General features: G+C 43.4%; 1 protein-coding gene across 15 annotated transcripts in view; it reads right to left on the bottom strand.

The window, feature by feature from the left end:
- The window catches only part of CDC14A (cell division cycle 14A), a 188,864-nt gene extending 174,796 nt beyond the window's left edge, over positions 1-14,068 (bottom strand). For 3 of the 15 annotated variants that reach the window (XM_045478424.1, XM_045478427.1, XM_045478420.1), the window contains exons 1-2: positions 12,315-12,881; positions 11,393-11,483 (exon numbers count right to left, since the gene is read on the bottom strand). In XM_045478424.1, the coding sequence (XP_045334380.1) occupies positions 11,393-11,483; positions 12,315-12,363 (140 nt within the window). In that variant the 5' untranslated portion in view covers positions 12,364-12,881. Of the gene's footprint in view, positions 1-11,392; positions 11,484-11,815; positions 11,835-12,314; positions 12,885-13,429; positions 13,558-13,588 lie in introns of those variants that run through there. The other 12 variants (XM_045478430.1, XM_045478419.1, XR_006712541.1 and 9 more) reach the window with 11 other exon arrangements.
- Between the last annotated feature and the right edge of the window lie 1,466 nt (positions 14,069-15,534).

Raw genomic sequence — 15,534 nt, 5'->3', positions numbered from 1 at the left:
ATCCACTCTGACTCCTGTTCTTTGGTACATTAGTTTAGGTTTTTAGGAAAGACCAGGTACACAACACCGGAAGTATGAGGAAGCGTCCTCCACTTTGTACGTTCTTAACCTGGGGTGAATAGCAAGGCCCTGCTGCTGCTATAAAATGGGTTAGTGTTGCAACTTTGCCTTAAAGCCAAACAACAGACTAGATGGTATCAAGGAACCTTCCAGCATCAGAGTCTGTCATTCTGTGACTTCCCTCTTTGGAGCAAGTCAATGAATGAAAACCCCCTTTGAGACTGACAGGAATGAAAACAATACATTTCTTCAGGAATGCACGGCTAAAATTAAAATTCACTCCCACAGAAACATTCTCAAGCAGTATAAATTAACCCCTTTATTCAATGGCAGGTATTAAAGGCAAGAGGACTATGAGGACAGTATCCTTGTGGCTTTGGTAGAAAACAGAAGGATGACTGAGTCCTGTACATAAAAGACTAACCTTCCTCACATTTCATAAAGCAAATAAGGCCTCGAAAAGGAAAATAATTACTCTAAAATCCAGTGATGATCATATTACCTCTCTAAGCTCTTGGAATTAAAAGCAAAACTCGCACACTTGCCTGTGAGGCCCAGGGTGGTGCAGCCCCTACCTATCTCTCTTTGGGGCTTCATTTCCCTCATTTTATTACTAGTAAGCTCCAGCCCAGTTATTTCTTTTAGTTCCTGCCTCAGACTTTAGCACATCACCCTCCCAGACCTAGTTAACATCTACCTACCCTTTAGGTCTCAGCTCTAGTCACACTTCCTCAGGGGCTTCTTCCCTGATCCCTCTCCCATGCCCACCTCTTAATATTTGATTAATATCCTCCTTACCCATCCCCCCACCCCGGACTATAAGCTCCATGAACACAGGGCTGGGTTCAAATGTACTCGTTGTTATATCCCTAGCACCTGGCACACAGATGGCTGAGTAATGAATGAAAGATTGAGACGTGGTTGGTTCATCTGCAAAAAGTACTGCCTGTTACAATTTAACCCTTCTAAACTGTACACCAGGTTCATGTGGGGAGAGATACCAGATATCACATTGTACTAGCTTTGGGCGCACACTAAGACCAATTAGACAAAATTGACAAAAATGACCTAAGAAGGAAGGGCAGTAATGGGGACAGAGAATAGCAAGATGACCCGCCTCTCTAGTGCAGGGTAAGGTCAGGAACCCAGCCCCACCTTCTCCCCTTCAGCTTGTATCTTTATTACCGGCTTATTCCCAGGGCAGCCCCCTCCAGAAGTAACCCCCAATCTAAAAGACTCACCCCCACTATACATCAGCCCAATTCCTTTTTTCTTAGGAGCCCCTTCAATTCTGAGAGTTTGCCATGTTAAAATCATCTTAAGCCTTTACTTCTGGGTTTTCCAGAGCTGCAGGCAATCTGCTGTAGGGCTTGTGGAACAAGACACAATGTTTGACAGTAGTGAGGGTCTTAGCAGAACAGGAAAGGCAATATTTTGATATTTTACAAGCCCACCGTTCATGGCTCCCTAGAAGAGACCTTTTTAAACCTTTTTATCTCACAGTTAGAAACAAATAAAATGTTTTTAATGTTTCAGATTAATTCAGCTGCAGAGAACCAATAATCAACTACCAGGACTCGTGTAAATGCTGTATTAATACCAGACCCTCTTAAAAGATAGAGAATTGTACAGAATAAGACATCAGTTATCCAAGAATCTCAAATTCAGAAATCTCAATCTGGAATAAAAATGAGAATCACAGTGGGGCACCTGGGTGGCTCAGTAGGTTAAGCATCTGACTTGGCTCAGGTCATGATCTCACAGCTTGTGGGTTCAAGCCCTGTGTCAGGCTCTGTGCTGACAGCTCAGAACCTGGATCCTGCTTCAGATTCTGTGTCTCCTCTCTCTCTGCCCCTCCCCCATTCCTGCTCTGTCTCTCTTGCTCTCAAAGTAAATAGTAAACATTAAAAAAGTTAAGGGATGCCTGGGTGGCTCAGTAGGTTAAGCATCTGACTTGGCTCAGGTCATGATCTCATGTTTTGTGAGTTCAAGCCCCATGTCAGGCTCTGTGCTGACAGCTCAGAGCCTGGAGCCTGCCTCAGATTGTGTCTCCCTCTCTCTCTGCCCTTCCCCTGCTTGTGCTCTGTCTGTCTGTCTGTGTCTCTCTCTCTCTCGCTTTCTCAAAAATAAACCAAGATTTTAAAAAAATGAGAATCGCAAGTAAGCCAAAAACAAAGTCATGTTGTTTCTTCTAAAGCCTGCCACAAAATCCAGGCCCTTTAGCTGCATTTATAAGAGAGTCCCATTCTCATGCTGAGTCTAGTTAGTCTTATTTTGTAGCAAAGGCTAATAAAATGTGATGTCCGGTTTCCATACACATAGTATATTAGACTCATCAGACGGATCATAGAGAGGAGGCGGCTATTAGAGGCTGGTACATTGATGGTAATGCCAAAAGCAGCACCTAAAACATACTCAACTCATAGCAGTTAGTCACCAATAAAAACTGAATAAATTAAAAACACTAAAAGACACAAGATGTTTAGCAAACAGGCACCATCTGCTACATAAGCAGAGAGCCCTTGATTCCTTAGGAGTGGCTGGAACCATCCCTGAATTATGGTGAAACTGTACAACCAATGTACTTATAATAATACAGTCTGAGTACTGCAGAAAAAAAAGCAAAATCAAAAGCAATAAACTCTTCAAGAAGAAGAAAATGCACATTCATCTTAGAAAAGTTCCACAAATTACAAAACTGCTTTCATATTTCAAGATGTGATTTCCCAACTCTTTGTAGGAGCTGCCTCACTAGAATGCCACATTCCCAGAAAAAACTGGATAAATGCCTTACTAGAGTATATCCACCAAGGAGAATAAAAGTGAAATAAACCATCTTTTCTGGTTCTCCAAATGAAAATTAAATTTTATAACAAAAGAACAGGTCCAAACTAGTAAATTCTCCACTTCATCAATTGGATATGAACATCTTTAAGACCAAAATAGTAAATGTATAAATTAATAAGTGAAACATTTTATTCAAAAACTATAGTTCACACAAACTATTTCCTATAAAGGAATTCACTGTCAATGACAAATAAAAATTGTGACCATTTACAAGATGTTTTCAAGTTGTGAGGACTGAGAATAGTACATGCTTTCAATAAATAAAGTGATATTTTTGATGGTTCTCATTCAACATCTGATTCTTTGGTGGTCCTGGAAGTATTTGGATGATTAGCAAAACCAAAGTTTTTTTAGGTAAATTGAAACTAAAGCATGTTTTTTTAAAGAAACAATAAATTCGACATTTACCCGTAGAAATCCCAATTCAAATCAGTGAGCCAGAAAGGAACTTAAGATCAGTGTCCCACCCAACTTCTCAGTTTTTAAACAAGTAAATACCTAAATATCCCAGGCAGGCATTGTCTGTTTTCTCCTTAAAGATCACAAAAGACAAAGACTCCTCTTTTACTTTCATTATTAACTCCCCTTCTTACTTCCTGTCCCCATCCCCAAAATAAAACCAAGCAATAAAAAAAGTAACCCTTCCTTCCGATTTACACACATTCTACTTTAAGGTGCCACTTTCTCCCAGTCACCAAGCTAGGGACCTTGAACCTACCTTCAGTTCCTCACCACCCCCTCCCCACCTCCCAACGTGGTCATTCCCAAATACGCTCAATCCATCCTTTCTAGCCTCTTCCCCCATCTGGCCTTTCTGTTCCCATTGCTACCGCCCTAATCCAATCCTGCCACAGCTTAAACAGAGCCATCCCCCACACACACACACCCCCCACCCCACCCCTCCGCCTCCCAGCCTAAAGCAGAGCTCTAATCAGTCTTTCTGCCATTCTACAGCACAACCTGGATCCCGTCCCCACTATGTGTCCAGCCTCACCTGGGACCTCTCTGCATTCAAATATTTCATGTTCACCTAATGGAATCTTGCCAACTCCAAATACTGGAAATCTCTTCTTTCTCTCTTTTCCTTCCTCTTTCACTCACTCATTCATTCATTCATTCAGCTAAAATTTCATGAGCACCACCTCCATGTCAGGCACTGTGCGGGGTGTAGAGATACAATGAAAGCAAAAACAGATAGTACCTGTCCTCACAGAGATGATAACATACACTCTTTGCTCTTACACACCCTTCAAGAGCTAGTTCAAATATCACTCTGTGTAGTCTTTATCACCCCGGGCAGTAATAACCTCTTCGTTTCTTGGATTCCTAACACATACATTTGCAGCTTTTGTCATATATCGCCCTTCACTGTATTTGTTCCAACTGCCTTCTGTACGTATTTGTCTATCCTCGAAGCATTAGCACAGCGCTCTGCACCAAAATCTATCCCATCTAAATGTTTCTCCTCCAGCAATTTTCAACCACCTCCAAGTCTTAAATCCCGCTTTTTTCACTTCCTGTGAAAATGTGTCAAGGGTCTTTTTTCTTTTTCTTTTTGCTTTTGTTAAGCACAAAGGTGCATTAAGCTCTGGGTTAGTAAAAGTCATTTGCTTTCGGCTTTGGAATGTGTTTATGAACTTACAACTGAGAACATCTGATGTCTTAGGAATCTACTTCAAACAAAATAATGAAGCCGCCCCACGGTGACTTGGCATAGTCAGAACTTGGATGGCCAACTGCTCCCCATTGGACTCTCTCCTACAGCCCGGCTATTTGGATCCATGTGTCAGGCAGCCTGATTAAGACCAGCCCTGTTAGTTTTAACTGAATCCTTAGCACCATAGTTAAATTTTATGTTTCTGTCAGGCTTATCTCACACAAATTGAAAGAACTAAAAAATAATGTGTCCTTATGAAGATTAGAGACAGACTACCCATTGTGAATGCCTAATGGGTCCAAAACAGCAAGTATTTAAATAAATCTATACCTAGAAAGTGAAATTTGGCTCTGGTATGTCACTGAATTTAAAATTGGCTGGTTAGTGTATACAGATTTGTGCATTTCCTCATCACATATACTATGTAGTACTGTGGTTAAAATACACATATACACACACACCTAAAAGGCATGTGTTCAAAACAGAGGATGAAAAAAGTGGCCCTGAAAAAATACTGGGTAATTTTTGCAAGGTTAGGACATAAGAAAGGAGAAAGGGAGAAGGAAGTGTAAACCCACTGTCTTTCAAAAGCTACAAAGTTTTCTGAGTTTTAAGAGAATTCTATGCACAAATTTGTATCTTAAGTTACACCACTTAAGCAGCAAGAACATTTCACTGGACAGCCTGCAAAAGAAGTTTTCATAAGCTTATGAAAACTGGACTTCTTTTGTTTCATCCATCCTATTAATACATAATGATAATTAGCTCAATTTATTCCTTCCCTCTCTCTCTCTCTCTGGCAGTCCACCGAAAGGAGAAAAAGCAAAATTACACCCACAAAGTGGGAAAAACACTTTAATTACCACCACACATTCCCAGATATAGCCTGGACATAAAGTTGGTACACACACTGTCGGTGGCACTTTCTTACCAAAGCCATTCCCCAGTCAAGTCAGAAGGGCCAAGTGTGTGGGGCAGGGGTGTAAAGCTGGTACTGCACCCTCCCCACCAGCCTCAGGCTCAAGACAACTGGGAACCTGCTGGGAGCATAACAGCATGAACTCCAAAGCCAACTACCTATGGCTTGAATCCCAGCTCAGCAACTTAACTACTAGCTCAGTGACCTTTGGCTCTGCTTACCCAACCTGAGCCTCAGCTTCCTCATCTGTAAAGTAGTGATAATAATAGCACCCGACTCCTAGGTGCTGGCCCAGGACTATAAATGTAAGCTGTTATTATGATTTTATTTTTATTCCCATGGGGAAATGTGTCTCCAAATTCAACTATATCTTCTCTTCTGTCAATATCATAGCAATTTACAATGACAACTGGGGTACCAAATGATCGCCCTAAGACTCTATATGATCATACGTGTGTGAACGTGTGCATGTCCATAAATGGCATTAGTCTTTCCATTAAATTAGCCTACTTGCTACATATTAAATTTAAAATAAAATTTGAAAACCAAAAGGGTTTCTTCTCACCTAAATACTCCAGTCCCACAAATATTTCCAGGCAAGGGAAGTTTTTCTGTATTTCTCTCAAAGATGTCCTAGGTTCACATTCTGACTCAAACCTATTTTAAAGACTATCAAAGAAATCATTCTTCTATACGTGATTTATCCAAAAATTCCTGGTTGCATTAATACCAGAGTGTTTTAATAAAGCTTAAGTGAAAACTGAACATTTTAAATTATTTAAATCTTCAGTTTAGCTAATTAGTCCTCATTAGAGGCTGTTCATTCTTCCATGCAAAAACATTTGGTGAAATGCTTCGAGTCACTTCAGACACTGCTTAATATTCAGTCCCCAGAGTATGTCCATGAAAAGTTCTCTCCTGCATTCTCAACACCTTTCCTTTGCAAACATAAGGAGAGAAGAGATGAAAATGGACAAGGCTAAAAATGAACACCCTCTACACCACCCTTCATAGCAAACTGGCTTTCTATGCATTAACATCCAACCCTATACCCATCATCACAGTCAGGAGGCGCATGCAAAGGTTATAACAATTAACAGACTTCATTTTTCTAACTTTTGAGCCAAAAAAACTTGAGCCAAGTTATAAAAAAGTAAGCCTCTATTTGGATTACAGGGCCCAATTCCAAAACTAAAGACTTAGCCTTTCTGGAGAGTTGTGTATTATTTGTACCTTAATCAAATACAGATAAATCTTTGAAAGGCTCTCTTTTTATTGGGCTACTTTTGTGCCACAAGTGTGTTAGTTTATACTCTAATTTTTATTCTCATCTGTGAAATCCTAACCCAAGGACAAATGTATGGCTTTCTTATCAACCACATTTTACTAAAACTGCTCAAGCCTTTATATTGTGATAAATACTGTTTTAAGATCAAGCAGAAAATTCAGACCCTCATTTCTAATAAACAGCCACACATCATGAGGCCACTTTGTTAAATTTTCTCCACCAGCTTCTCAGAAAGTTGCCATTTCAATCATGGAGTGCTATCATCCTCTTAGAACTAACTAAACACCTGCACAAAACACAGCTGCGTCCAGAGTACCTACAGCCTAATGTTTAAAGAGACTACTTACTGATTCATAAATAATAGTTGCATTTTCAAGGTGATAATTTAGCCAGAAAGGCAGCATTTCATTTATACATTCAACAAATAAGTACAGAGTTACAAGGTTGCGCAAGGCCTGTGTGACAATGCATATAAACATACTCCTCTCCTTAGAGACATGTACATTATGATACGATAGTCAAGATTTTTCCCACCACAAGACCTCCATAGACAGAACAGAGGTTACTACACATTCTTCTAGGGGCTTTGCAATCTCTCTCATTCTACACAACCTAAAGAAGTAGAGCTGACAAGATGGATTCCCAGGCTTCTGTCCCTCCTCCCTTTCTTCTCTCTCTCCAGTGTTTGTCCACCTCTGTTTATTTCCTCCTCCTTCCCCTGCTTCCTCTTCCTGGCCCTGCCTGTGAAATACAGACCTTGATATCTTCTCTTTCTCCCCCAAAATCACATCATTCTCACAGTTTTATCATCTCTTTTGGAAAAAAATCCCCAAGTTTAAGAACTTCAAGTCTATGTGGTATCTCTTAAATTCCTGGGGCGCCTGGGTGGCTCAGTTGGTTAAGCGTCCGACTTCGGCTCAGGTCATGATCTCACGGTCTGTGAGTTCAAGCCCCACGTCGGGCTCTGTGCTGACAGCTCAGAGCCTGGAGCCTGCTTCGGATTCTGTGTCTCCCTCTCTCTCTGACCCTCCCCCGTTCATGCTCTGTCTCTGTCTCAAAAATAAATAAACATTAAAAAAAAAAAAATTCCTTAAATTCAACCTGACCAAAATGGAATGCCTGATCTCCCCACTAAAGCCGATTCTTCTGCCCTACTTCTTGTTCAGTTAATGGTCCCAGCAGGCTCACCAGGACCCAGGCTGTCTTAAGGCCTTCTTCACCTCCTCTTTTTCCTCAGCACCCCTCAACTCACCCACCTGAACTACTGCCAGTCACATGGATTCAGATCCCTTCTTTCTATCACCATTGCTAGCAATCCTCATCTAGGCACTTATTTCTTCCCCTTGAACATTCCAGAATTTTTCCAAGTGGGCTTCTACTTCCACCCTAACTCGTTTTAAGGATGCTATCCTATTAACTTTTTTTTTTTTTATTCTTTTAATGTTTATTTATTTTTGAGAGAGAAGAGACAGACAGAGTGCGAGCAGGAGAGGGACAGAGAGAGAGGGAGACACAGAATCTGAAGCAAGCTCCAGGCTCCGAGTTGTCAGCACAGAGCCCGATGCAGGGTTCAAACTCACGAACGGTAAGATCATGACCTGAGCCAAAGTCGGACACTTAACCGACTAAGCCCCCAGGCGCCCCAATCCTACTAACTTTTTGAGAGAAGACAGATGTACTCCAGAACCAGAGGGCTCACTTTCAAATTCCAGCTCTGCTATATATTAACTCTGTGACCTTGGGCAAGTTCCCTAACCTTTCTGTACACTACTCTCATCGTCTCTGCATGCTAAGGATGATAATAGTACCAGCCTCACAGAATTGTTGTGAAAATAAAATGAATTAATAATTAAGCATTGTGGGGCACCTAGAACAGCAACTAGCATGCATTTAAACACTCAATAAATGTTTACCACTATTTGCAATTAGCCCAGATCCAGTTATACCATGGACTGCCCCAAAACCCACAGAAGGGTCCAATGGTATACAAGGAAACTGCAGATCCCCACCCTGGCATTCAATCTGCACCCCATTGACCTTTTGACTTCATACTGCACACCCCCCTTGGACCTGCATACACACCAGGCTAATTGGGGGACTTCCTATTCCCTGAATCCATTCCGGAGCCTCCCTCCTCATCCTTGCTGTTCTTGCTTCTGGGATCTCTCCTCTCACATCTTTGCCAGATAAAACTCTGTCTGTTCTTCAAACCAATTGTAACTCCTCCACGAAGCCTTTTCTAAACACGGCAATCAAATGTGCTCTCACCTGCCTGGGAACTCTTCTTAGTACAGGGGCTATGTTAACCTAAAGTCAGTTCTCTTTCTATCCCTTTGACTGCACTGCTGTCACCCTCCCTACAGGCGTGCGGCTCCTCGAAGGTATTACGTGCATCCATCGCCGCTGTATCCTCTCCAGCATCTAGCATGTGTAATATGTTGGGATAACAAAAAAAGATGGAATGATGGCTAATCAGAACCACAGCCACTGCACTGGCACAGTAGCTGGGCATGTCCAAACTGAAAGAGGTATATGCTCTGCCCAGGCCGGAGTCCTCTGTATAGTTTGAAATGACATCAAAACTCACAATTAGGATGGTCTCTCCAACAAGTCTTTCTTTACAAGACACCAGAAACACAGGTGAATAAATACAAGAGGAATGTGTGGATGCCTGGGTGGCTCAGTCGGTTAAGCATCCGACTTTGGCTCAGGTCATAATCTCATGGTTTGTGAGTTCGAGCCCCACATTGGGCTCTGTGCTGACAGCTCAGGGCCTGGAGACTGCTTTGGATTCTGTGTCTCCCTCTCTCTCTGCTCCTCCCCTGCTCATGCTCTCTCTCTCTCTCTCAAAGTAAACATCTATCAAAAAAATTGTTTTAAATACAAGAGGAATGTGATTTGTAGCCCTATCCTAAAATACCAACCCTAAAATGCACAAAAAAATGTTCTTCATATATCAATACTACAATCAAAAAACCACTGAGCGCTGCGTTCGGTGGCTACGTGTAATTTTCTGCTAGAACTATACCATTTAGCAATCTCTAAAGAAGCAATTCAGACCTCAATGACTGAAGCTTGTTCCATGACATCCGAACAACCTCTGGCCCGTCAGCCACTGCAGAGTGGAACATAATGGCACATACACAGTCCCTACTGTCAGACTCACAAGAGTCAGGTCCCCAAACCTGAAACTCACTAAAAGAAAGCAACAAAAATGCACACTCCCAACAATATAGTGAACACTCAATAAACACGGCTAGCAGTGACATCAGCCAGGTACACGGGGTAGGGTCGGGGGAGCAGGCCACACATTACTTCGTTCGTCTAGGAGCATGGCTGCAATCTGACACCAGGGATTTAGACCTCCTCCCGGCAGCATTCATATGCAGCAGCAAAGGGCTCTTTCATTCCCACTTTGACTTCAGCCATTCAAGAAGCATCCTGCCCCCAGTACCACTAAGAGAAATGTCCTGAAGACATCAGTTTCAAGAATCCCTATGATGACGTGGCAATTAAAGATGGTTTGCCCTCAAATAAAAGATACACTCTTCGAAGTTGAGAATACTCTCACTCTTCAAATGCCTTGGTGGTACCCACAAATTAGGCAGAACCGCCAAAATCCCTGTTAACAGGACAAGTCCTAGGAAGCTTATGAGGGTCACTATGGCTCCTTTAACTATGTTCATTTAATTGCATGTTTGGTTTAACAACAAGAGAGTAAAGTGAAATGTTTAAGTTAGAATATATTGGACTACTCTGAAACACCAGTTCTTTTGAATGAGAGCGTAATCAAGTCAATTCAGCCTTCTTATTCCTTATTATCTGTTGCTTTTATTGAACAGAGATTTATCTCTCTTCAATTAAATTTTTATTACCCTTGAAATATTAAGATATCTTTTTCCTGTAAACTATTACTCTTTCACAAACAACAGTTCCCTATTCTTATTTTACACTCTCAAATCCTAATTCCCATAGAAGAAGCAAAGTAACCAAAGAAAGTAAATCAGCACTCCTATACCACTTCCTCAAAGACAAAGAAAGTACTACTCTGAAGCTTGGGGCAACCAAATAAAATAACTCAGTAATTTCTTGTACAGGTAAAATCTTACTCATAGATATGACTTAGGTACAGCTACCTCCAGCTAAACAGGTCCCATTTTCCAAAAATGAGCCGCAGAAACGAAAACATCCTGAGAGACAACAGAAGCCTTGTGAACTGTAAAGCTGAAGCACCTGTACTACACACGCTTCCCTATACTCTGTGGGTGCTCCATAAATACTGGGTGGCTGATTCACAAGCCAATTAGAGAGTCTGGCAAGGACAGTGTCTCCCTGGTCCTACTCTGGGGAGTGTTAGGTATCTAGGGTTGCAGTTTGTGGTGGCAGTAGGAAGAGCTAATATAGACAGAGGTCTAAAAGGACTGGGGTGTCGACAGGTTCAAATGATGTTAACTTGCTCTGCACTTCTCCTCAGGCATCTGAGTCTTCCGGAAAATGGTATTCTTACTTGCACCATTGGGGGAAACTGAATAAACCTGCCATAGAGGCACATAGTGTTGTTCCCTCACCAAAGGGCCAACAAGCTAAACGGTTGAGGGGGGAAAAAAAAATAGAAACTTACTTTTCATAGACCAGCTCCTCATCGATGGAGAAATAGTGGGTATTTACTGTGCTTTTTGGTCTATTCCTTAAAGTAGCAAAATATAACCGATCTGAAAGACAAGTTTAAAAGATGGGAGAAAACATATAAGAAGTAGGGAAGCTGAACGTGGGCAGGGGTGGTGGTAACACAGGAAAGATCAAACTAATAACTGCTACCCATTATTTAAAGATTCTATTAACACGTGGAATTCTTGCAGAAACCTGATCTCTCCCAGAAACCCAGAGACTCAAGAGCACAACGGAGAGGCGAGGAGGGGACCTGACTGAGAGACTCAGCTGGGGCAGTTCCCATATCGCCCCTGTTCCAGGCGAACGGGCGCAGATAGAAGCTGGGGGTACCCATAGAACTGAAGATGCAAGTTTGGTTCAGAAATCTCCAGACCTCAGCCACTGCAGAAGGGGAAGAGAGAGGCGAGCCTGCAGCATCGAAGACTTCAAGAAGAGGAGAAGAGTAAGAGACAGGGAGGTGTGATGCGGGAGCGGGGCGGGAGGGGGGTGGGGGGGGGGGTGGGGAGGAGGAAGGGGGTGTCCCGAAAACCGAGCGGGATAAAGGAGACTAAAAAAAAAAAATCACCCAGAGCGGGATCCCCACCAGCCCCTGCGTGCAAAAGTCCGGCGGAACCCCGCGCTGTCTCACTACTGGGCAGGGAGGCCATCCGAGGGAGCTGCAGAGGGAACCTGGGACGCAAGAAAGACAGAGAAGCCGGAAGCAGGGGGTCCTCTGGGAGAGGACAGTAGCGAGAGGAGACGAGAGCGCGCGCAGCCGCTGCAGGACACTGGGGGCCCCAAAAGAAGCCGGAGGCGGCGGTTGGGACATAGGGCTAGAAGTGAAGAGTTGGGGGTGAGGTAGGGTTGGAGGATGTGGGGCGGCTGCTCCTCACCTTTCATGAACTCGCAAGCCCCGATTAGTTCCCCTGACTCCGCTGCCATCTTAAGCAAGATACGCACGGGGGAGGGCTGGGTCGTGGACAGCTGAGGTCACCCGCCCCCGGGGGCTTCCCCACTGCCCAGGAGCCGGGAAGCTTGCAGTCCCGAACACCGCGCCCGCCGGAGAGAGGCAGCAGGCGCCGAAGGCGGAGGCGGCTGGGGGGTCAGCGCTCCGGGCGCCCCGGGGACATTCCGTGGGGAACCCGAGCCCGCTCCGCGCGGGACGCACACGCCCCAGGCTGTGGCCGCTCCGATTCGGACCCGGCTGCTGCGGCTGCTCCGCCGCCGCCGCCGCGCCTGGAAAACGCAGACCAGCTCTCACGGCAGGGCAAAGTCTTCCCCCCGCTCCCAAAGTGATCATGGAGGAGGAGACGTCTGCCCCGATCGCGCCCGTGGCTACTCGTGCGGCAGCGGGCAGGACTCCGGTGCCCGCGGGCTGGCAGCAGCTGCTCCGGCTCCTCCTTCGCCACCTCCTTTCAGCAGCAACTCTTCCTCCTCCTCCCCCTAGGTCCTCCCTCAGACCTTCCTCCCCGCCCTCCCCCGGCCCCCTCCACTTTCACGGCTCCGCGGCCATCCCTTAAAGGGACAGCCCCGCTCCTTTCTCGGCGCCGGCCGCGCGCCCCAGTTACCAGGCGGCCCGCATGTCTCTAGGAGCCAGTTGCTAAGGCTTTGTTGCCGTCCACCAATTGCTGTACAGGAAACGGGGCCCTGGGCCCAGGGGAGCCGGGCGGGGCCTCCAGACTAGAAACTTATGAATGAAACGGTGGAGTAGGGAGTAGGTAGGGAAGGGCGCTTTTGCGGCTTCCCAGGCAAGGATGCGCCGGCCCCCCTTCCTTTTCTGCACTAAGTCTTCTCCCACTCCAGATTTTTCTTCTCTGTCTCTCTTGCGCGCCCCATCACCCACATTCTCTTAAACTCTTGCGCGCGCGCGCACACGCACACACACACTTAAAAGACCTCAGAGCTCCGCGCTCCGCCTCCTATATATAGCAAATCTTTGTAGCAACCCTAGCCCCCCACCCCTGACGGATCTCCACCTTTATAAAAAATAAAATTAAAAAAGCGCTACCTCCTAGCTCAAAAGAACATGTACCGGTTTCCTCTACACACACTGGACTTTGAAATAACTTGTGCTTTGTTCTCACAGGGGATAACGTTCCCATCCGGTCCCCCACGTCCTCTCATTTGGACTGCCACTGTGGCCGCAAAATCATCACAAATGCCTCACCTTTATCTTGCTCTGGTCGAGGAGGGGGGCGGGGAAGCGAAGCCAGCCGGGGCGGGAGAGGGGTGGAGCGGGGAGGGAACTAGCGACACACGAGAGGGCCACTCGTCCACGGGGGAAATTAACACAAAAGAATCTCTTTACGTCTTAGCCGAAGTGCTGCAGGGAGTGGTTCGTCCCAAAAAGCCCTTGTCTTGTTTCTGTGAGGCTCCTCACACTGTTTGAACAACTTTAATACTGGATACCCTACAGACGTGCCTAATTAAAGCCTTCGGTATGAAAATGGCGCTACAGATCCACCATCGTAAGAGCATGCGCTCTATGTGGTTTCTCAGGAACTGAAAGGGATTTGCGCCCGCCTTTGGGAGAAAGGGGGCGCACAAGTGAAGAGCTGCCAGGCGGACTTTGAAGGAGCGCAGTGAGGCCAGCGAGTAAAACTCAACTCCCTGGTCTTAGACCGTTAATCAGCTTTGCCGATTCTCCAAAAAGCTAAATAGGAACAAAAAATAAATATGAAGTGCTTTTGGAAACCTGAGTGGTTTGATTTTTTTGTTGTTGCTCTCATAAGTTATATGTGTGTGTGTGTGTATATTTCTTAGCTATTCAGAAAAAAGAGAACACGTCAGTAATTCTAATCAAACACGTCCTTGTAAGAGAATAAAAAAAAAAAAAAAAAAAAAACCCTAACATCCAAATCTTTAAGGACAGAACCATATAAATTTAAAGCTGGAAGAATCATTAACCAGTACTTACTATACCCTATACCTATATAGCATCATCTGTACCCTAATCTTCACATGAGGAAAAAATACCTCAAAAGAGTTTTTTAAAACTATAAAAGTCCTGAAAGGTGAATTGTAATGTTCTTCAGTGTTGAGAGGCATTCCATGTTTTATAGTCCACTGGTCATGGCTGTGGAGTTCTAAAGGAGAAGACATCTCTCAAACATGTTGTCCGCAGTCATTCAATTACTTGAATTTTGCCTGATATTCTCCCAGTCTTGGTGTCAACAATCATGTTGGCCAAATCAAATTATTTTACTGAAAATTTCTAACAGGTTTTATATGTGAAAGATAGAAAAGCAAAGCAAATGAATGTCTCAATAAACTTACCCCCTTTGTTTAGAAGTCTGAATTCAGTGATGGCAATCTGTTTCCAAATTCGCCAATTTAAATTTGGGTAGAATCTAAATTCACTTGCAAATTTCCTAACAATTTCATCCCAGCGCTGTGTTAGAAAAATTGCATGAGAAAAAGAAGCCCACGTTCTCATTCAACACATAAACTTTTAATTTCACAAAGAGTCTAAATGAACTCTAAACCTGTATTTTCAGAGACAGTAGCTTCAACTGAACAAAATAAATATACAAAATATACAAAAAACATTTCTTTCATATAATTCGTTTGTTTAGAAATTTTGGTTATAAAGAAATTTTGGTTATAAAGAAATTTTGGTTATAAAGAAATTATGACCTGAATGAAAAGAAATCCTGCAAATTAAGAACTCAAAAAGAAAAAGTTTATTTTTCCTTATCATATTTACAGTATGTATATTATAATGAAATTTTTGAAGTTGACTCTATAAGTAATTTTTTAATGTTGCATGAAAGAAAAATAAGTGATTATCAGTATAATCAAATTTTTCTAAACCAAAATCTACTCAATCTAAATGATATAGAAAATTCTACAAGGAAAATTGTAAACAAGCTAGTGCACACACAGCACACATCCATGTCAAGATTCTAATGAGATCATAAAACACTTTATTCTCTCAATTATCATGAGGTCAGTGTTCCTATTGGCTGTAGTTTCATAATAAAGGCATGATTTCAGTCTGTGGAGGAAGATAATGGAAGAAATTTCTTTCCAATCATCCAGCTTAACAGAAGTGGTAGGAAATGACTTTTATTTTAAACAACCATAAAGAAAGTTATTTCACATATAAAGAAA

The sequence above is a fragment of the Leopardus geoffroyi genome, chromosome C1 (assembly GCF_018350155.1).
Source record: "Leopardus geoffroyi isolate Oge1 chromosome C1, O.geoffroyi_Oge1_pat1.0, whole genome shotgun sequence".
NCBI classification, from domain to species: domain Eukaryota; kingdom Metazoa; phylum Chordata; class Mammalia; order Carnivora; family Felidae; genus Leopardus; species Leopardus geoffroyi.
Note: the sequence above shows the minus strand (reverse complement) of the source record. Positions and strands in the feature narration are given on the sequence as shown.